A 22944-nucleotide genomic window follows, 5' to 3' on the forward strand; every position below is an offset into this window, starting at 1 on the left:
ACAGGACGCAGCGCTGTTTTTGCGCTGTTCTGTCATAATGTTCATGAATGAACTAGCCCACCTGAGAAACCCTTGCTCATTACAGTAGAAAAAAAGTTTCGTGCATAAGAATAAGTCTAAATATTGCGTTGAATTTACACAATTCTTCGTTTCTTAAGTGTTCTTCGTCTTTTGCCAGAGGCCTTCGCTGATAGAATGCCCAGAATCAGGATTGGCCAGAAATTTGCCTGTACAATAAATGTTCGCGCAACGTACTTATGTTATAATAATATCTGGGGCTTAACGTCCCAACGTCTTTATGTTAACACAAGCAATGGTCAGAAGACCTTTGTTAAATATGGATTCAGGAACAGCGGCAGGAAAAAGAACGACGGAAATCGATTTATTAAATTATAGGGAATGATAAGAATGATAAAAAAAACATGGCTGATCCCTCCGTCATAGGAATCGGTATAACACGAAAGTTAAACGTGCCTTCACAGAAGTAGTGCTCATTGTGTAGTGATATATGAGAGCTTGTACAATGTCTATTCGTGTTTGGCAGCTATAGCACCGTTTGACGTGGATGCACCCATGTTGACAGCATGTCTCTATCGCGACGACTAACGCCCATGATCATTATTAAACCGTTGTGGTAGCTCACGGTGTGAACATATATTTGGACACAGAGAATCGTGAATTCCGCGTAAGGATGATATCAACAAGCTCATAATCAACACTGGTACCCGGTATGCGCTTCTTCAAAGCGTCGTCAATTAAGGAGAGAAACGGCACGGTGTGCGCTTTCTAGTAATGGGTAGCCGACGCCTGTGCTCATGCATACATAACACACACTGCGCTTCAGCAACACAGTAGGTAGAGGTTCGTAGCCTGAGCCGCAAATGCGTGCGTCCCGCTGGCCTCTGTCTCGCAGGCGCGGCTCTCGCTCCACAAAGGCACGACATTCGCCCGTCGAAATCGCGTCCTTTCTGCAACGCATATTGCAACAGTTTTGTTAGTCGGTGCTCTCGCAATTGAAGCAGTCGGCCGCGGAGAAATCCCGTTGGTGCACGTGGAAACTGCACTACTCCGATGAGCCGACGCACGCTAACACGAAGCCAAAGGCAAAGAACGTAACTGCGTCAAGGGTACCTCGGCCAGCCTCGGCGACTCCAGCGCGGCCAGTCTACCTCTCTGGTATCGAGACGCTTTAACCGTTACCTCCGATATCGCCTGCAATCTCGGAGGAAGCGCTAGTAAGTGTCGATAGTGAAGCATTACTTCTTGTCACACCTCACAGACGGCGGCACCGCCCCGCTCCGCCCGCCGCGAAAGAGAATGTGTGAAAGATATAAGGCGCGTTCGCGCCGTGTCTAGCATCTCCCGAGTTAGCTTACTCGGTAGGGCGCCGGGCGCATGCCGTCGCGGCCGCAACGTCGTTATCTTTTTCTTTTCTTTTCTTTTCCTTCGTTTTTTTATTTCTCACCCGTTGGCGTCCATTTTATCAACGTCATAACCGTGACGGAGGTACTTGGTGGACTCCGGCATAAAACACTTTCGTGTTAAAATTCGGCAGATCCCACGTGCCGTGGTAGTCGATGTTATGCGAAGCATGCGGCGGGTAGGTGACTATGGCGTAACTTTTTTTACTCAGCGACACGTTATAAAATGACGCTAAAGATTTTTATAAATTTTATACGCACGCATATATATGTTGAAGAGCCGCATATGTGTAATATAACCAGTTGTTTACGGTTGGGTAACGCTGCCAATGGCAACGTGGGTATTACCAACACCAGAAGCGGTAAACGCATATGTAGTGCTTATACGTGCACCGAGAACGCACGCACGTTTCACGAACCCGTGTGCATGTGTGCAAGACGTTCTTGACAGTTCCTGAACAAGGGCATCATCACCGTGATCAGTGAGCACCAGCAGCTGGTCATGACTTGTTATAGGATGCGGTCGTGATCGTGGTGAAGAGGGGTCCATGTGTATTGAAGTATGTGCTATAGTAGAGCTGTTGGAATTCGTGGATGCCTCGGTCATTTTGTCGACAAATTGTCTGTCGACAGAGCCGGCGACATGTCGGAACCTAAAGCCACCCTTCGCGTTGGTGAGGTAGAAGAGGCCGTCGAGGCTGGTAGGCCTGAATAGTGCTACGTAGACCAACATCAGTGGATGGTGTTTTTCGTATTCGTAGACTACCTGAGCGGATGTGGCATACGTAGCCTAGTCTACAAAGCGGCTGTCAATCAATCTGGCATCATCCTCGGTCAGCATGAGGCCATCGCCCAGCCTCGTAAGAAATGAAGAGGACGCTGCGTCGTTCTGGTGGACGAAGTGCACTTTACGGTGCGGTGATGTGGATATCATATGTAACTTTCGTTAATGTATTCCTCCGGGGTCGAGCAATGCTTCAGTATGGCTTGCTGAATCATAGGAATACAAACATAATGTTTATTAGACTGCTATAAAAGCGGAGCCAACACTGGAACCACAGACGTTAATCTGATATGACGCCTGTATCGTAGAGTACACATCGTAGGAGTATCATGTAGTTGCGAAGCAGAACACTTCCGCCCGTCATGACAACCAACGTCGACCAACCGGCCCCGTCCGCCCAGTCCGGCAGCGGCACCGGAGTTCCTCGGCTGAGGGACCCCAAGGTTTTCAGCGGTGCCGGTGAGACCGACGTAGAAGACTGGTTCACAAACTACGAACTGGTGAGCGCGCACAACAAGTGGGATGACGCCGACAAGTTGACCCACGTCGTGTTTTATCTCACTGACGTTGCCGAAATGTGGTATCACAACCACAAAAGCGACATCCCGACATGGTCAGTATTCAAGACGTCTTTCGCTGAAGTGTTTGGCCGACCCGCTGTCCGTAAATTCCGCGCCGAACAACGCTTGCGCACACGAGCACAGAAGCCGTCCGAAACGTTCACAAGTTACATTGAAGACATCATCGATCTTTGTAACCGTGTCAACGCCGCCATGCCCGAGTCGGACAAGATTCAGCACATCCTCAAAGGGATCGACGATGGCGCATTTCAGATGCTCCTGGCCAGGAATCCTCGCACAGTTTCGGAAGTCGTCACTTTATGCCAAAGTTATGACGAGTTGAGGAAGCAGCGCGCCCTGACTCGGCCATTTTCATCGCACGCCGACTCGCTCTCGAGTCTTGGTACTGTTCCCGAGCACTCGCCGACGATTCAGGAGATCAAGGACTTCGTGCGCGAAGAAGTTGCTCGTCAACTTTCCTTGGTCCCCTTCACACAGGAGCCGCCCTCTCGTCTGCCGCCAACGCTCCGCACTGTTATTGCCGAAGAGGTCGCTCAAGCCGTTCCCGTCGCTCACCATCAGCAGTCCGTGGCCGCGCCTCTTACATATGCGCCGGTTATGCAGCCCGTAGCCTCACCTATTACGTATGCCCAGGTGGTGCGTAGGCCTCCCCAGCAGCCTTACCCACCTATGCAGCAATATGCCCACCGATCTGCACCTCTTCCTAGAGCACTGCACGGGCTCGGGCCTACCCGGAAACCCGGGCCCGGCCCGGCCCACGGGCCGGGCCGGGCCGGGTAAAGTCGCTTTTACGGCGGGCCCGGGCCGGGCTCGGGCTTGAAGCTCCGGGCTTAGGGCCGGGCCCGGGTTTGAGGTGGCGGGCTCGGATCGGGCCGAGCTAGTACTTTGTTCGGTTCTTAAATGGACACTATGGTGAAACAGTAAATCGCTTTAGACTGATAATGTGTACTCTAAGAACTCAGATGTCGTTAATTTTGCCATCATAAGTTTATTATCAGACGAGAAAATGAAGGCCAATATCCCATTTTTTAAATTTCGCGGCGAAACTCCGAGCATGACGTCACGGATTTCAAACTGTGTTTGTCATATTTGGGAGACATTGGCTCTACAAAATTTCTTGACATTCGGTATGTTAAGTCTATGGCCCCTTCAATTTACTTCATTTTTGGTCAATTTACTTCATTTTTGGTGATTAAAAACTACGTAGGCCTCATTAGACGCTGTCAGAATCTATGATGTCACAGCATCTCCTGCGCGAATTTCAAGGGGGCGTCGCCACCCCCGTTTATCTTTTTGCGAGTTTTCTCACTACCAAGAGCCTTGACCCGGCGATTGCTTTCCTTTCTAGTGCCCCTTCTATTTGTTCCACATACGTTGTTTATACATATGTTTCACATTTTCTCTCGAAAAAACGCTTTTTTATGTGGGGCAAGCTATCTGGAGTATTTTATCAGAGACAAGTACTGAACATGTTTTGCTCCTTGCATATAGGGCTACTTGATTTATCTTAAACGGGCGAGCTAAAAGTAGATATACCAGGTGCTTATATAGTTAACACATCGTTATTCTGTGTTTTGCATTCGTTATCACTTAATATCCAAAATGCTAATGGGGGAGGGGCTACGTCGTATCAAATGTCAGCTAACGTTGCCATTTAAGAGAAGTGCTTTCCGATGTATCACATGTGGGTCGTTTCTGAAGGGTATTTGGCGACAGGATTCCAACAACATATCGATACCTATCTTCAACATGACTAAAATCTGGACGTCAATTTTCAAATATGGAGTTTTGTTTCATGGTTAGGTATTAACACATGGTAGCCGCATGGGATGCCTCACGACAACAAAGCTTTAGACCTGTCATGACCGTGGAGCTTAAAGGGGTATTGACACCATTTTTCGTAGGCGAGTTTACTCTTCCATACAATTCTCCTGTATGCAGAGACGGCTATGAGCAAGTGTGAAGCTCAGCAAATGCAGATAAGATGTTTTAATTTGATATTAAAGTCAGTTTTTCCATGGCGCACCTACTGACATCGACACGTCAGGCTACAGTACAAATTCTGGTGACTTCATGCAGCAGTGTGGCTAATTGTGATGATTTTAGGTGCCAAAACTTCCAAGATGGCCGCTTGTGCGTCATCAAAACTTCCAAAATGGCCGCTTGTGCGTCAACAACGGAGCCACGATGCGGAACGGCCGTGGAAACGTAACTATATATTGTGCGAGCACGTGACGAGAAGCTCATACCGTGTGGTGACGTAAGGGTACAGTACGAACCGAAACTAGCTTTTAACAACATACTATAATTTTTCAGGGCGCACTCGCGCTTAGCACTACCTTTTTTAGCCTCTTGAGGGCTTGACCTTTCATTTGACGAAAAAAAAAGGACAACTGAAGATATTCGTGTCAGTACCACTTTAAAAACATACTTATCAAGAAAATTAGAAAATGGGACGAAGACAGCCATGTGCGGGCCGCGGGACTCTAGGGAGAGGCCCACGGGCCGCGCGTTTGGGTACCCTGCGCTATAGAGGTATAGTGTGAGAACCACATGATACTGCCGCAACACTGTTGGAATGTGCAGGAATAGCGTATGTTCAAACAGCATAAGACATGAGGCTTAACAAAATATCACGCTTGAAAAAAAAAGCAATTACGAATTCCGTGCGGGGGTTGTCCCTTTACCTCGAACCATATGCATTTAATGATTAAGCGCCGAGAAGCTTATTCAAGCCTTTATTACCAAACTGTAACGAACACCGAAAATAGATCGAAATCGCTTCGTCCACCCTCTGCCAATCGTATACCCGTGTAGTCCAGTGATCACCTTCTGCCAGTACAACATCGTTAGGAAGGCATAGAACATTATGACATAGAAGAAAAAAGAGCGGGTGCAAGTCGTGCATAACATACACTGCTGAAAACTGCAAGGAGAAGCTCTCAAAGAGGAGTTTTGTAGGGGATACTGAATAGTGTCGCCACGTTCGGGAACGATAGAAATGAACGGATAAGCTGCACAGCTACGTTCATTTTGCAGAGGTCCACAAAGACATCCTAAGTTTGTTCCAGTGGTGGAAGTTAAGAGCAACGACTGCCGACACCTTCACAATTCGCAAGGCAGATGTGCACCCTGCGGCTAGCGCATGTAGTGCGAGAAACTTTAGCATGGCAGGATATGTGATGCAACGGTGGATGGCGTGCTTAAACCCGGAATCTCTAGATAATTTGATTTTTTGCACAATAACACGCGAAGAAATAAAGTATAAGATATGCCACAAAAGACTTATAGGCTGTATATAGTAGCAGTGGTGTGATATATGAAAAGAATGTTACCACAAATACTTTTTTCCCTCCTTTCGGCTGCCTATACGTATTTCCAGTAGTACTATGGTGCACACGGTTCGTTATAATTTTTATCTAGGTTAGTGTATTTGCAACAAGGTGATAAACTTGGCTTTCTTTCTCTATCTTGCTGCGGCAAAGTGCTACAATGCTGAAGACAGGTGTTACATATCCAGAAGCCGGCTGCACGATTGCATTTGCCGTTAGAGCCTATCTTAGGTTTCAGTAAAGAGCGCAATAAAAACAGATTGAAGAGAGAATTATGTTCTCTGTCTCCTCTGTTTTTATTGCACTTCCTATCGAAACTGAACTCATGCTGCAAATCACCTTCCTTGCTGCAATATCTGCTACAAAACGCTCTTTATGATCCCCATTGTATACGCAAAAAAAAAAAGAACAGTTATAGTATACCATTGCAGAGCAAACATTCATTGTACCCAGTATGTCCATTCAACTGTTTCCACCGTGAGCCCCTTTTTACGCGAAATTACCGTAGGTTAAAGCAGAATTGTTAACGACACAATCGCCATTAAAGTGTAGATATTTGCTACTTAACACTTTGCAGCAGATTCTATGTTCTGGCAACACCATCTATTATATAGGATCGGGCCTCTGTCGGGCCTGATCTGCGGTCGGGCCGGGCCGGGCCGGGTAGGCGAAATTTTTTCTCGGGTCCGGGCCGGGCCCGGGTCGCTCATTGAATCACCGGGCCGGGCTCGGGCGGGTAAACTTGAACGAGTTCCGGGCCCGGGCCGGGCCCGGGCCGAAAATCACGGCCCGTGCAGTGCTCTACCTCTTCCTACATCTTGGGCCGAGCCGCGAGTCAGCACTTCTTGGAGGACTCCTGACAATCGCCCCATTTGCTACGCCTGCGGTACTCCAGGGCACGTTGCTCGATATTGTCGCCGTCGCTTTCAAACATCCAGCGACGCTACCCGGCCGTTCCAATACGGCGCTCATCCCATGCGCCCATCTCCTACCGGACCCTCACCATCGGATGCTTACACTGACCACCCTGACTTTCCGTCGCGCCGCTCACCATCTCCTCGACGGCGATCGCTCTCCCCAATGCGTCGCCGACCCGGACCCTCGAACCAGGAAAACTGAACGCCGCAGTTCAAGAGGCAAGAACTGCGCCATCTTCGAACTGCCCAAGTCCTCGCACTTCCCCTGCTAACGTAGTCGCCGTATCTGTCGATGGTTTGCCTTCATTTGCCCTTGTAGACACCGGCGCAGCCGTTTCTGTTATAGCCGCCAAGCTCTGCCGTTCACTACGCAAAGTGACCACGCCGCTCTCTGGACTGTCGCTACGCACGGCCAGCGCACAGCACATCACACCTCTCGCATCCTGTACTGCCCGCGTATTCATACAAGGCACTATGTACGTCGTGGAGTTTATTGTTCTTTCTGCCTGCTCGCACGACATCATCCTCGGGTGGGATTTTCTATCACGTCACAATGCCGTCATCGACTGCGCACGCGCTGAAGTTGAATTTTCGCCGCTGTGTGCAGAGCCATGCCACGACGCTCTTGTTCAGCTGCCTAAACTCGTCGTGCGCGAGGACACCGACATTCCGCCTGCCTCTCTTGCCGTTGTCCCTGTCTTTTGCGGTGGCCTCAACGATGCTACGGTCTTGTTCACACCTTCCGACACCTTCATGAGTCGCAGAGCCGTCCCACTGCCTTTTGCTGCTCTTGACATCGCTGCCGGCCACAGCAATATTTTTGTCTACAATTCCCTCTCCGCACCGGTTACGTTGCTTGTCGGCGAATGTCTCGGTCGCGTGCAAGAGCTTGACCCTTCGTTGTTTCTGAACGTGCCAGACGAATCGTATCATACTGACTCGACCGACCTTCTTGCCCTTTCAACACAGGAGGGCTCGTCGAGTGAAATATTCACGAGTTCAATCGCTGATACCCAGCACCTCCACCAATTGAGAAGAGGTTTATTGGCGGTGCGTTCCTGTGGTGACGCTCTGAACAAAAACAGCGAGTCGGGGCAGAGCACCGTCCAGCAAGATGCCAGCGACAAGCAGCGCGAGGCGAGCGTTGGCGATACTGCTGACCGGCGACGCGTCTTCTTCTTCACATAGTGTTCACTGCTTTCTTGTAAAATTAGATAGCCAGCACCACAACCACAATTGACGTTGCACCGATATTACGCCTGCGTAGGCTATTTTCCCAAACCAATTTATAGACCTGGCGTGGCTCAGTGGTAGAATACCTGATTGCCACACAGAATGCTTGGGTCCTATTCCTACTGGGATCGTAATTTTCATTCTTTCCATTCGTTGAGTCAACGCTGCCGATGTTGGCTTTCCTTAACGCTCTAGCATTTAAGTTACCATTGCCTGTTCTCGCCGTTCCTGGGTAGATATAAACTGTCAGTCACCCGTGGCGCATACCCGTACACCGCGGCCCGTGGTAAACGGGTATGTGCCACACGTGTCTAGCGGAAAGGGTTTGATGACATACGCCACAGGACTTTAACGTTATTCATGTCATGACCCGGCAATCATGTTCGTCAAATTCTCTTACCCTCTCATGCAAATTTTGGTCTACACCAAGTTAAGGGGGCGATCATGAGAGCACCCAGACGTAGGCGGCTAGATAGATAGATAGATAGATAGATAGATAGATAGATAGATAGATAGATAGATAGATAGATAGATAGATAGATAGATAGATAGATAGATAGATAGATAGATAGATAGATAGATAGATAGATAGATAGATAGATAGATAGATAGATAGATAGATAGATAGATAGATAGATAGATAGATAGATAGATAGATAGATAGATAGATAGATAGATAGATAGATAGAAACGCTCAAAGTGCCAGAGGTTCGCTAAGAAATGCTTCGCATTTAAAATATCCTGCGACCGTTCTTTTTATTATCTGTACCTTATGACTTACGTTCACCAGATACCAGGAAGAATACCATCGTATTGATCCATGAAAATTCAGACGTTAATAAATTGAAAAAATCGTGGGCTCATTACCTTGCTCTCGGCACTCTACAAAACGGTCACCACTTCAGGTAAATGATAAACGAATAAGGGCAACACTCGACTTCAGTTAGCCAGAACAACAGGTTGGCTTTGGAGAGACATATTTAACAATTAATCATGTGTCGCAGTCCATGTTTTGGGGTTCGAAGAATAACAAAACACTTCATATTGTCTTACCGATGGGATAGTCGGTGAGCTACGATATTGAATGAAGCAGCGCACAAGGGAAACAATCAAGCACCCATAAAAATGATGCATGTGTTTGCGCTTGTGTTTGCGTCATTTTTATGTGTGCGTGATTGTGTCCTTGGTGCACTGCTTCGTCAAACCTCGTATTGATTTCATGGATTACATATAAATCTTATGTTAAATAGAGGTATCCTAGTCAGGGGGGCACTGCATACGGAAAAATATTTTTCTTGTAATAAGGCAGTTAAGATAACGGTTAGAGAAACAGGTATTATATCTAGTGTTATCAACTGCGTACATTGAAGTGTTCAAACGTTTAGAGTGCAAAGCACTATAGGCGTGGGTATCAAAGATGAGAATCTCGCAACGACTTTCTGTTGAAACTGTCTCGCAAAACAATGCTGGAGATGACGTAAAAAAAATCTGACTTCAGACTTCAGCTGACAATGTACGTGTCAGGGTAACTTTGATGATTACTATGCAAAGAAAACAAGATGGTGTGTAGAGCCTAGCGATGAAGTGAGAATGCAAAATTGCAGTCGTGCAATTCATTCAAGAATTCGTGCAAGGGCAAACTTATCTAGATCATTTAGTCAATAGGAAAAAACCGACAAAAGAATGGCAATGAACAATTAAAGTTAAAGTATAGAACTACTGAGGGACAGCAGGAAGCTAGGATATAGATGCGACTGGATGTTTCTGCGAGATGCTTTCGTCAGCAGTGCGCAGGGAGTGAAAATTTATGTCAGGTTGTCCCCATCCTCGTCGCATGACGACGTTAAAAAAGAACTCCCTCTGAGTGCCCTATAAAGTGTCAATAGGTCACAACACCCACGCGCTTTCGAATATCAACCGATAGAGCTGAACGATATGTGCCCTAGAAGATTATTTCAGCAGATCTAGAGGGGCTCTGCTCGAATGCTTCACTTGCTATAAAGAAGCTGAGTTGGTTTCTTTAAAGATGATCGCGTTCACGATCCTGCCTGTCATGTAGAGAATGGCTGATATATGACTGGGAATAGGATTAGTAGAGGGCAGTTGTGAGGAAACTTGCGTAGCCAGAAAGAGAAACAGGATGAAAGGTGCGAGCCACACTCTGGATGAAAGAGATTAAGAGATGAAAAGGAAGATAGAAATGAGACGAAGTGCTGAGGGTGCCGTCATCTGTAGTAGGGATTCTGAATGCATGAAGACTCGCATATGGACTAATCCGCACGGAGCGTGACCGGTTTGGAGCGAGCTTCACAGACCGGTCGTGCCCGAAAATGCTCTAGAAGCTATACAGTCGGCCGCTGAAGTATATCGTCTTTAACAAGAAGCCTCAGCAACGTACGCTTCGCTATGTAAATGACAATAATTTATCGGGTTTTACGTGCCATAACCACCGTGATGTGGCTATGAGGTCCGCCGTAGCGGAGGGCCTCGGAAACTTTGACGACCTATAAGTACATGGGCCTCCAGCATTTCGCCGCCATCAAAACACGACCGCCGCGACATTCGAACCCGCGTCTTTCGGGTCAGCAGCCAACTACCGCACCTACTGTAGCACCGCGGCGGCTGCTTGGCTATTCATGAGACAGGAAGGTAGGCGTTCAAACACGGACAAAATAAGTCAAGACAACACTAACGCTGACTATCAAGAGATCAAGACAACATCGACGCCGGATATCTCTTCTCTTGTGTCCGCGATTGCATGCCTACCTGTTTTTTTTTTTTTTTTATTGACACGATGTAAGGATATGTTGGCGCACAAATAAGGCGTCGGCTGCTCCTTAGCTCTTAGAGGTGTTGAACATAGATCATATAGAGTTGGCTACATGTGTGACCACTCACGAATGACCTCTGCCACCGAGAAGGATTTCGTGACATAGCCGGGTGTCTTAATCGTTTGACGAGAGAAATCAAGGATCTCCACGTGCACTGCATTTGATGTAAACCACAACGTTACGAGAAGCCAATAGGACAATAAGCCATTACTGCTTTTACTAAACTGGGGTAGTCATCCATGACCATTTTCATAAGAAACGCAAGGATGCGCGTAGGAGCACCGGTGCACAAAGTGCACCTGTGAGCAAGGTGTTGTTTATCGCTTCCCAATCACGTGAGCTAAAGTGTACATGTACTAGACAAGCAGACGCCTGAATGACAGGTTAAGGGAGCACAAGCAGAAGTTAAACTGTTACCGCGACGAGCACATGTCAGCGCATTGCGACGACTGCGGTTGTCTACCTCTATTTAACGAATGTGCAGTTTTGTACAGGAGCATTGATAATGATACACGGCACATAGTCGAGGCCAGTCTGATTGCAAGAGAAGGTGCCAACTGTGTCAGCGCCCCCTCGATTACTCTGAGCGCAAAGAAAATCGGCTATCTGGATGATGCTGGCTTGCATGGTTGCTATCTTTTTTTTGCGGTGTCGTAGTTTTTTTTAATGAGTACCGCACGTTTCCAATCTAAAAATAAGTTGTTAGTATCATCTTCCTTTCATCTTCCTTTGCCCCAGTCTTTTTAGCGCTGTGGCCTCATTGGATTTCCGCAGCAGTCACAGTACCATCTGCATGAGCTAACAGGAGGATAGCAGATCGTGAGACATTCTTTTGCATTTCCGCCGCAGATTTCGTGTTGCGAACGAACAGATGTCAATTATTCCTTTTCGTGAATGTTCCTCCAGCTTGGAGCAACGGAACTGCCCTCTTGATTTACTCATTCAGATATGGAACTAATGAAGACATGAACGAAAATACAATTTGCGACCGGCGCTAGGAGCCAAACTTGAGAAGCCAGCATAACACGCGCTACGTTTTGGCTATCGAGTTGTCGCGGTGGCTGTCCCACCGTCCACTTTATTTGATAATAGTGTTGGTGTGCAAGGCGTGTTTCGTTGGGTGTTGGCAAGCGCCACTTAAGGTCATTAGGACGGCCTCTGAACTCAGAAAATTGGAAGCTGTATGCTAAGTATTGAATACCCCGCAAAGCACGGCCACACTAAAAATGGCATGCAGCACTCAGTCATGCATGCACAATTGGCCATTAGCCTGCGGGCTCGTAATTAAACTAACGCTTTTTCAAAATCAGAAGGTACTTATACGTCGAGGGTTTCAGTACTACCTCCCCCTAGAGACAAGAGTATGATGAATAGGACGAAAAATTTGACGAAAGTAAACTGTAAGAGGGCTCGTATAAGAGCGCCGGTACGTTACAGAATCATTGATCAAAGAGCCGCTAGGTTGGCACGCATTCCAGTTGAGGGCGATAATACTGTCGTGATGCATCGTGCTGGTTGTCACACCATTCGACTCACGTGCTTACATAATCTCATCTTCCCTTCCGGCACCACTGATGGGCGCACCTCTCTTATTAAAGCGTCTAATTTAATATTGCCAATATTGCAATGCAATTCTTAGTGCTTAAACAGCATCACAGGGTGATTGAACTATACGCACGCAAATACGTAAGCTGCGCAATAATTTATAATTTATTCTTCATTCTCTAACGGGGCGAGCACACTTGATTATCCTCCATTAAGTGTCAAACGAATCCCCCACCCATTTCGGGCTCTTCAACGTTCGTCTTTATAATCAACGCTTTACCTTTGATATGGCTATTCAATTAGTCTCTTCTTTTATTGATGTGGCGTGCGGCAATCACACAGAGCTCATTTTGCTCTCGAGCATTCTAGCGGGCGCATTAACGAAGCTCTCAGTTCGTGATCGGCCGCCTTCAGTAAACATGACGGGCACGAAGATTGATTGCAGTTTTCCCTGATGAATAAATCTAACGTAATTAAGGGCTCTTTAATTATACATTTGCCTTTTTGTGGCGAGTGTGAGTGCTGATAATTTGTCACATTCAAATACGCCGTTTTATTAAAAAAAATGACAGCTTCGCACCTGTGGTACAAAGCCTGAAGGAAGAGCGGAGCGCGGGTGGCCTTCTTTGTTTCTTCTTATTTTTTCTTTCTTTCTCTTTCTCTCTGTTTGCCGTATCTATTTTTTGCATCTCTTTCTTTCTATTTCTTTCTTTCTCTCTCTGTCTATTTCTTTCTCTTTTTCTATCTTTCTGTCTTTACTTCCCTTTTTTCCCTTTCTCTCTCTCTCTCTTTCTGTGTTTCCCTTTCTTTCTCTTTCTGTCTTGCTCTTTGTTTTTGTTTTTCTATCTCCTTTTCGTCTCTGTTTCTTTCTATGTCTTTCTATCTTTCTTTCTATCTCTCTCTCTCTGCTTCTTCCTCTCTTTGTCTCTCTTTGTCTTTCTTTCTTTCTCTTTCAGTCTTGCTCTCTGTTTTTTCTATCTCTTCTTCGTGTCATTTTATTTCTATCTCTTTCTCTTACTTTCTATGTCTTTTTCTGTCTTTATATTTTTTATGTCTTTATTCCCCTTATATCTCGATATTCTTGTCGTTCTCTTTCTTTCTATCCCTTTCTTTTTCTCTCTCTCTCACATATTTCACATGCTCCACTTCTCCGTGCCGAATTTTCGCTTAAAGGGGTCATGAACCACTTTTCCAAGTAATTATCTAATGGCCTCAGTATCGGAGTGTACTGCCTCCCGAATCGATTGCCGCAAAAATTTCTCGAATCCGTCAAGAATCGGCGGAGTTACGGGGGTTTGGCGCACGCTCCCAGCGCTTTCTCTCTTTTCTCGTGCCGACGAGCGCACTGGAAGCTAGACAGGGAGGGATGGCATGGGGGAAAGAAGTTACGCCAGCGCGCGTCATGAAACGCGATCGCTCTCCCGCTGTGATTCGCTTGCGCGAGTGCGGCTACCGTGTACTGAGGAGTGCGGCGCCGGCATGTGGCGGCACCCCGCGGCAAGAAGCGCATCTGATCCGAACGCCGCTCTCGATTTACGTCGGCTATCGGCCAATAAGCATGCTATGTCTCTTGCGACGTACAGCGGACAGCCGCCCCGCCCACCGACGAGAGTGAGAACCGGCCTCTGTTTGAAAAGAGGGTGCCTGGGGAAACGGCAACTTCGCGCTCCGCTTGTGGCCATTACGCGGCGCGCACGACTGTAATATTTGGCAGAGCAGTTCATAGCCGTGTCAGCTTTCCGCAGGATGTGTTTTTTCAATCAGCCCAAGGGGTGCTTCATGACCCCTTTAACGTTCGCACCTTCTGTATACTCGGTAGTGGGGCTTGCCTCATTCCTGTGGCGCATACCCCCCTGAGGAGATTTGCACTACATAGCACAAGTTACCGATAGCTTAAACAGCTTCGCTGTTAAGATTTAGGTGTCCCCAACGTTCAATCTAAGTGTCTTTAATCGCGCTAGTCCCTAGCGTTTGTGGAATTTTCGGTTATGGCTTTAGAGTGAAAGAAGACTGTTCTGTAGTGGGTATGTGCCATCTTTGTGGCACGTGCCCACAAAAACATGGTCTTCTCTTTTAATGAACCCATTCAATGAACTTAAGCGCACTCGACCAGTTGAGCTCCGCTTAACTCTGCGTGACATTTGCAATCGACTCCGTCAACGCGGCGTCGTGCTGCTGAACCGGATCGCAGAGGCCACGTAGAATGAAGGGCGTGGTTCAGACCTTCTCCGTCAGGTGCCGCAACGATCCCAGATCAAGAAGACCGTCTGCTCTTTCAATGAACTCAGTTAATTGATTTTCATTAAATATTTTTACAGTTAATTGGTCTTTCTCTCAAATAAACTTATGCTCCGATGTCTTATGTATCCTGTACAACCCTTAACTGGAACCATTACCCCATTTTTTATAACTTTTTTTATTTTGTTTTGTTATTGTCTCGTCTTTTTGGAACCAACGCTCAACTTCTGGTTGGCTCGGGGCCAATTTCGGTATTCTCCTTGAATAGCACAACGTCGCTAGGTCACAGCACAATAAAAGCACCCGTCCTAGTTCGGCGAAGCGACATTATGATCTGTCTAAGAACACAGGTAACAGTTGTTTCAGATGGCCTGCTGGGTGTTATTTGCAATTAGAGAAATCTCGTTATCACTCTCACATGCTTTTCGTCCTCATTCTCCGCGATCATTTTTTTTTTTTGTGCACGTAAAATAATTATTCAGGCGCCAGCAGCTCACGTTAGACAATTACAGCGAGGTCAGCAGTAAAATTTCATTTTCCTTGCATTCATTTCTTGTATGTATCCCCAAATAAACGACCACTTACTAGTACTGTTCAACGCGTTCTATCTTCCAGCTCAAATCGACCAAAAGTACTAAGAAATGTTGCCGCCTATACATGTCTATATCATCTTGCACAGTTTCAGAAGGCTTAGTCTCGTGGTATATCTTTTCTGTCTCCCTGTAACTTTCTATTCACATAATAAGACATGATTACTAGCCTAAAGGGGACGGAGACCAAAAGAATTAACATGGGACCACACTATAGACTTTAACTACACTTTATTACATTCAACATGAAGGTATATGTACATACAAAATCGCTAACCGCATGCGCACAGGAGGTCCATTATAACTCTAAAAAAATTGATAACCCCTATGGTATCACTTTTCTCGCTGATAATCAAAGTTTCTGTCAAAGAGTGCCGCTGATACTAACACACGCGTCAACTTCTTTTCTAATTGTGAGAGCTTCGTAAATTTCCCTCTCCCCCTGCGTTGCGAAGGTGCAGTACGAGGCACAATCTGACGCGTTTGTTAGTAGTCCCTCGTTGGCACCCTCTGACAAGGAGCTTGATTATCTGTGAGGAAATTGATACAAATGAGTTATCAGTTTTTTGCGAGTCATAACGGACATCCAATGAGCACGCGGTCACCAAGTTTTATGCATATATACTTGCATGTTTCATGTAATAAATTGCAGTTGAAGTATGGCGTGGTCACGCGTTCCTTCTTCTCGTCCCCGTCTCCGTTTACGTTAGTGATCATGTCCTAGTATGCTCGATACCAACTAGCCCAACTTTCCGCCTGATATTTCTTTTTTCGCATTAAAAAGGTCTTTTTTTGGGGGGGGGGGGGGGGGGGGAGGTCACGTATCCTTTGGGCACATATCTCGAAGACCTTGTGCCACCTGTATCGACATAGTTGAAAAATAGAACAAAAAGAGCTGGACATAATATTCTTGTTCCTTCACAAAGCGTGCGAAAGCGCCGAACATTTTGTTTGTCCAGCGCCGATAGCGCTACGCTGTTATCGGGCTGGCGTCGATGCGCGTTCGTTCGATTTTTTTTTCGGCTGTAGCGGCGACTCCATCGAACCACCGTGAAAAGAAACATCTTGTCTGAAACATTGTCGACGCTCCGTTAAGTGAGTGGTGCGTCCCGTCTCTAAATCGATGCCTCAGGTCATCTCTGCCATACTGCGGCTCTAAGGACAGGAACGCGTGCGCGTGGCAAAACCATTGTTATACGACAGCAGGATTTTGTTCAGGCTGCGTTAATATGTATACAAGAACACTATAAGGAAAAGAAAACAGTATGCGTGACTCCTTCCAGTGAGTGCTGACTTTCCACCGTATATGACTCTGTTTAAAGAGTCACGTTAACTCTCCTTTGGGTCCACGACTCCCCGACGAGAGTATAATGGTCTCCAAAGAGAGTTCACGTGTCTCTTTAAAGAGAGTCATTTACGTGGCAAGTTAAGACTCGCAAACAATGGAGTCAAATGACTCTTATTATTATTTTATTTTTTTGTAGTGTGAAGAAGAGGTGCACCGCACTTCTGGTGTTTTCGAAGACAGGTGCAAAGGTCGAATATTAAGGCATGTTGGCTAAAGTTAGCTATGCGATAGCCATTTGTTGGCTGAATATGGCTGAATGGAAATGTTTGCAAAACAGTTTTGAGTATAGGCTAATGTCGGCTAATTTTGGCTGAGCTCTATTATAGCAGGGACACCGTCCTCATTTAGTTATCGTCCATTGATACAGTAGGGTATGAATGATTTCGTTTGTTTTATGTCTGTCAGTCTCTATAGCGTAGCATATACGTGTTTTTGTATGAATTAAGGCGCAATTAATTTAAATAATAAAAAAATTCCGCCCACTCGAGGTTGCATTAAGGGCACGCGTTTCAATAGATTGGAGTGCGGCCTGTCGCTTTCAAACATTTTTTTTTTTATCATGATAGCAAGCTTTCTTGTCTGCACGGCGCATGCGAGGAGCACGCAGAAATTCTATAGGAGTAGCGCTGGCCTTTCTACTGGCGCTTCCCACGATACACTCACGATCTGTTTTTGATAACATGAAAACTTGATACTCCATAATACAAATCCTCTTCAAATAAAATAAGAAAGTGGATGATAGGAAAAACACGAAAAAGAAAAAACAAGACTTGAGGGGGTGTTAGTGTTTTCGTCAGAGGAGGCCCATCCGCAACGAGGTTCGTTCTGGGTATCGATTCTTGTTTTCGCTCCGCTTAAATGAGAATCATGCATGAAAGGAGCTCGCTTTATGTGCTTGCTTTACTTTTTTTATAATTGGCCAGGAATCTTACCTTTTAGAAAGCCGCGGTGGAAATGTAAGACCACGCACATGATGTGCGTGGTCTTACTTACCCTAAAATGAGCTCGTAAATAGACGCGAAAGAAGGATTTCGCATACAAAGATAACCGATCCACAAAAAAAAAAAAGAAAAAAGAAGGGAACAGCTCAGCGGTGACAGAGGCGAGAGCGAAGCTGACCATGAAAAGGCTACTGCTCGCCGAAGGTATTTAATTACTCCCGCACACAAAGCAAGGCATGGCGCACTACCACAGTTTCAAAAAAAAAGAGTAAAATATGAAGAGGGTGGAACGGTTGGGGGGTAGGGAGGGGGCGTCGCTTCAATGCATTTTCCAGCCGAGAGACTCCAAGGATAGAGTCGCTTCGTTTCAATAGGAAACGTTAACCTGCTTTTGGTACCGAGAGATGACGGGTGGTGGGTGGCGGAAACCCGCACTGTACCGTCGACGGTCCAGACACGAGGAGTAGAGTTCGGGAGGCGCAGGAGCAGGGACCTTTCGGTAAAAAGGGCGGATGGGTGGGACCACGAGGGATGCCGTGCGTGTTGGCAAGCTACCGAACGGTATCGAAGCCCCAGCGCTGACGTTCAGAGGGCAGTGCGCGTCTGTGTGCACCGAGTGAACCCGAGCGTGGGCTTGTTCGCAGCCCGCGGGACACAGAAGGCGACAGATGGATGAAGGAAAGGAGAGGAGTTCAGAAAAATGGGGGAGGTCATGATGAGGAGGAGGAGAGGAAGAGGGGGGGGGGAGCTTTCGAGCAGCAGAGGAGAACGTCGTCACCGGAGCGCCGGGGATCAGGTTTCGGCGACCGGGGGCGGCCGTGTCCGAAAGGCCGCCGCCCGCCTTTTCTTTTGAAGCGCGGAGCCTTCAGAGAGATCACCTGAATGGAGCGCGCTCCCGCGTGTCATAGGGACTGAAAGAAGCGCCGCCGTTCTTCCCTCTCTCGGATCCAATGTTCCTGTCTCTCTCTCTGACCCTCTATATCCCGAGTCTGTGTAGGGGTGCAGGGCTCGCAGGGCGACGTAAACCGACGCCCCATCCTCGTGCGCCACTCCACGCTTTGTGTTTGCCTTTCGAAAAATTGTTTTGTTAATCCCGCCATTTACTTTATTCCTGCAGTTTTGGTAGAGTTTGTTCGTTTTTTTTTCTTTTTGAGATGATGTGACCTGAAAACACGCCCTGATCGACGCACCTTGTTTCTCTGCTATGTTCGAGTGCCTCTTCCAACGAGGGCGCCCTAACGACGACACGTGCCAGACTGGTATTCGATCGACAGGTCATTTAAGACATGGTACTCGATAGAAACCAGGATCAGTGCATGATTATAACGATGGTCAGTGGAGATGTCCTTGCGCCCACATATATAGGGTTTTTTACGCCCCAAAGTCAAGATAAGGTTAGTGGAGATAGTGTAGAGCGCCGGGAAATTCGTCCCCCTGGCGACACTTGTTCTCGTGGCTTGTACGCTGCCGGAGTGCTCTGTGAAATCGGGATAATCGTCCAGAATATACGCTGAAGTTATGGAATGATGCGTCTGAAAAATTCACGGCGAATGCTTCTTGCAGTGCGTGGCCGTGACGCAAAAGAATGAAAGCAACACGCAGAAGGTGACATGCAGGTGTATAGCGGCAGAATACCTATCAAGTTGCCTTATCGGTTCAACATTTCACCAAGGCAATGTCACGGCTATGTGGCATGCTTGTTATTCACACCGCGGCAGCGCCTCGAACATACGTTGAACAGACTTTCTGCGACCACTTGACTGAGCTGTTTGAATCTACAGAAAGTAGGGTGAACTGAAACCCAATACGAATGTAAAGAGCGTATACAACACATTCTGCATAGTATATCGCTGTTTTCACGTTTGTTTTGAAATGATACTGAGCGAGAGAGAGAAAGAGAAGGGGGGAGGGGACTTGAAAGTAAGAAGTAGGGAGGTTATAAACGTCCAGTCTTCCTCCCTACACTGGGTATCGCGGAAGGGAAGGGTTGCATGCAGGACAGTAGCAAAAGCACCACATGCACACGGCCACTTTTGTTCAGAATAGAATAACACTCAGAACTGCACTAACGTATTCGTAGCCCTCCGCTACGACGGCTTATGAGGCTGGCATTCTAATTTTTTTTCCAGTCAGCTTTACGCGCTTAGGCAACCTCATTGCTGTTAGTATATGTAGCCGTTTTCGTCTATCTGTTATTTCAGTGTTTTCTTCCTGATCCCCTTACTTTGCGAGTGCTGGTTGGTCTGTTTCATGGTGTGTCATGAAAGACTAGAGGTCTCTTGGCTGCTGTCTTGCATAATCGGTCAGGAAATGTCAGCGCTCAAACTATCCTCAGTGGCGTGTGGTGTGGGTGGTTGGTTGTCGTTCTCCAATAAACAATGTACCGACCCAAATGCACATTGAGGCGGTTGACAGATGTTGGCATTGAGGCTGTTGGCTTGTACGGTGATCAGAACGTTTAACTGGGCGAGCTGGTGTGCTTCCATCTTGAACGAATAAACAGCGAGAAAGAACGAGGACGAACGAAAGAAACTCTTTCGCGCTGTTTATTCGTTCAAGATTGTACCATGAGTTGATCCCCGATACAGTGAAAACTGGGAGGCGGTGGGGAGGGGGGGGGGGGGGGTTGCCTGGCTATTTAGCAAACATGGCGCTGATGCAGGCATACACAGCTGCCATGGAAACCTGCATGTGGCTTAAATGAAAAAAAAAAATTGCATTGCAGGCAGTTTGCACTAAGTCGTACAAAGCTTGGCACAGAGACGCACGGGACCGTCGCCGCTCGTACTCCTCGTCGACCGACACGTCTAGCGACACGTGGCTTAGCTATTGCGCATGCGCGACTTGGCCAGGTGGTGCTGTATCTGGTCGCTAGACGACGCGATGCTTGCTTCCTCTTTCTATCTTTTTTTTTCTCTCTTTCTACTTCTTTTTTTCTTTTTCGTTAATGTTCTCTTCGTCTCTCTTTCTTTTTCTTTCTGCATTTCAGTAAAACTTCTTTTGGGCCTAGTTGGTTCATAATCCTAGAAGTACATTTACAGCGTAAAACCAAAGACGCACCACAAAGAAACGACACACACAAGCGCTGTGTGTGTCGTTTGTGTGTATCGTTTTTTTCTTTGTGGTGCGTCTTTGGTTTTGCGCTGTAAATGTACTTCTAGGTTTCTGCATTTCTTTCTCCCTATTTCTCTCTTTCTCATTATTTCTGTGCTGCGCTTTACTCTCTCCCCACTCCGTTCCCTTCCCCTCACCATCACATCTCTCCTCCTCACGCTCACTTCCCTTTCCCACCCCCTCGCTACACTATAGTATACACGGCTATGTACTCGTTCTCAGGATTATTACGGGCCACGCCGTAGCGGCGAATAGTGAGATCTTCCCAAATTCTGTGGCACATACCCGTTAATGATCGTGATTATAGTTTTCGGGCACGGCCTCATACTTTACGCGAAGCTAGAACAGCTTGGCTGTTAAAAAAGAAAGAGCTCGTTTCAGTGAATGCGCGCACAACTTCACTGCAACTGAACAGTCAGAATAACACGCAGAAAAGGCAACTGCGTTAATGGACCTAGTCCAGCGCGGCAAGAAAAGGCATCTAGTAGCAGGTGCAAATGCCGAGAATTACTATGCGCTCAAAAAAAAAGCTGTGCTTCTCGCACTTTCAGGAACAAAGGTTGCTTTATTGTTTGCTGCGAGAAAAATTAAAAGGGCATTTTGTCGTGATGGTAGTAGACTTGTCCCATTGAGGAGGCTTGAAATGTGGCGTTGATCATGCATATTTCTGGTGACCGTGTCTAAATTGGCCCCGTTTTACTTTTCTCTCGCAGGTTGCTCCTTCGTTGAGACGCTATGCGAAGAGGACGAATTCTGCTACGACGGTAAGCAGCTCGTTTGCTACTTCCGGGGCAACGTCGACAAGACTTCAAGACTCTTATTTATCCGTGGACAAATCGGTTCTTCATGCGCACCGCTTTCGGTTGCCCGCAAGCAATGTATGTACGGTGGCGATGAAACCGCCGGGACATCGTGTTTAGGCTTTAACTCCGTCGAACATTTCCTACATTGCCGCCTTTTGACTAACTTCTTACGTGTCATTCGCTGCTCAGCCATTTGCCTTCTATGTCAGTGAGTTGAGTGTAGCCTCGATATGCGAGTAGGAGACACGAAGTACTATCCTCTGTCCTTCGGAAAACATTGCCTGTTCAATTAACCTGGTAATCCCCCACTTTGGCGTAATCACATCGTGGCTTTGCCACGTAAACTCCCTAATTACATTAAAATTACAATGAACAAATTTAAGGAGAATTTATCGAGGAGCTCGTTTCTTTGTTAGACACAAGCAAACTAATCCGACAGACAATTGGGCCAAAGAAAGCACAGGGGACGTTAATTGTTGTCTTTGACTGCAGTATAGTAATTATGACGTAAATTGAGATGGATCAAAGTGGACGAAAAAAACAACAACAACATCCTTTCAGTCGGTGGGGGTCGAACCCACAACCTTCGATTTACGCACGCGATGCTCTACCAATTGAGATACGGCGGAGGGCGCTTCCCCGTCCACTTCATTGGGTATCTCTGTATGTGTAATCCCTCGGGTGTGTGTGCCAGCGCCACTCGTAGCCAAGGCGGCGAGTGCCGCTGGCATTTGTTGCACAGACAGTTTGCATTATCTGTTCAGCACATGCGTGCGGTGTCGCTTTGCGCTTTGCAAAGTTGATCGAGTCTTTGTTGATCGAGACACTGTAGGGTCGGCAGTAGCGAGTGACGTTTTTCACGTTGTCAATTTCTTGACACGCAGTGAATGGGAACGGGGTAGCTGACCCAGTTGGGAAGAGCTATTCCGGGCTGTAAGCTGGTTCAATGCATACATCACGGTTACTTTCAGTTGGTTGAGTCCCATAAGTACGCAGGGCTTAAGAGGCGGTTGGCCAATGCAGTCGACCGTAGCAAACAATTGGCGTTATCTTGGCAGCCGGTAGGTAATTGGCACCTTCATCGTGAATGTTTTGATAGCTATTTTTTGGCATAAGAGTACGTTCCTTTATTCCCAAGAAGACCAGCGTTTGTTAAAATGCCTACTGCAGTTTGTTGCCAGTACAGCTTTCTTCTAATATTATTAACTAAAGGCAGTGCTGTATGGGAGTTGCAGGCTGGACCGTAATTTGCCAACTCTAAAATGT

At 46.9% G+C, this 22944-nt stretch overlaps 1 protein-coding gene across 1 annotated transcript in view; it reads left to right on the forward strand.

The window, feature by feature from the left end:
* Positions 1 to 22944, forward strand: part of LOC119387660 (receptor-type tyrosine-protein phosphatase N2) — a 580933-nt gene that overhangs the window by 146530 nt on the left and 411459 nt on the right. The window contains exon 2 of the mRNA XM_037655122.2: positions 21589 to 21639. Coding sequence (XP_037511050.1) covers positions 21589 to 21639 — 51 coding nt within the window. The remainder of the gene's footprint in view (positions 1 to 21588; positions 21640 to 22944) is intronic.

The sequence above is a fragment of the Rhipicephalus sanguineus genome, chromosome 3, assembly GCF_013339695.2.
Source record: "Rhipicephalus sanguineus isolate Rsan-2018 chromosome 3, BIME_Rsan_1.4, whole genome shotgun sequence".
NCBI lineage: Eukaryota > Metazoa > Arthropoda > Arachnida > Ixodida > Ixodidae > Rhipicephalus > Rhipicephalus sanguineus.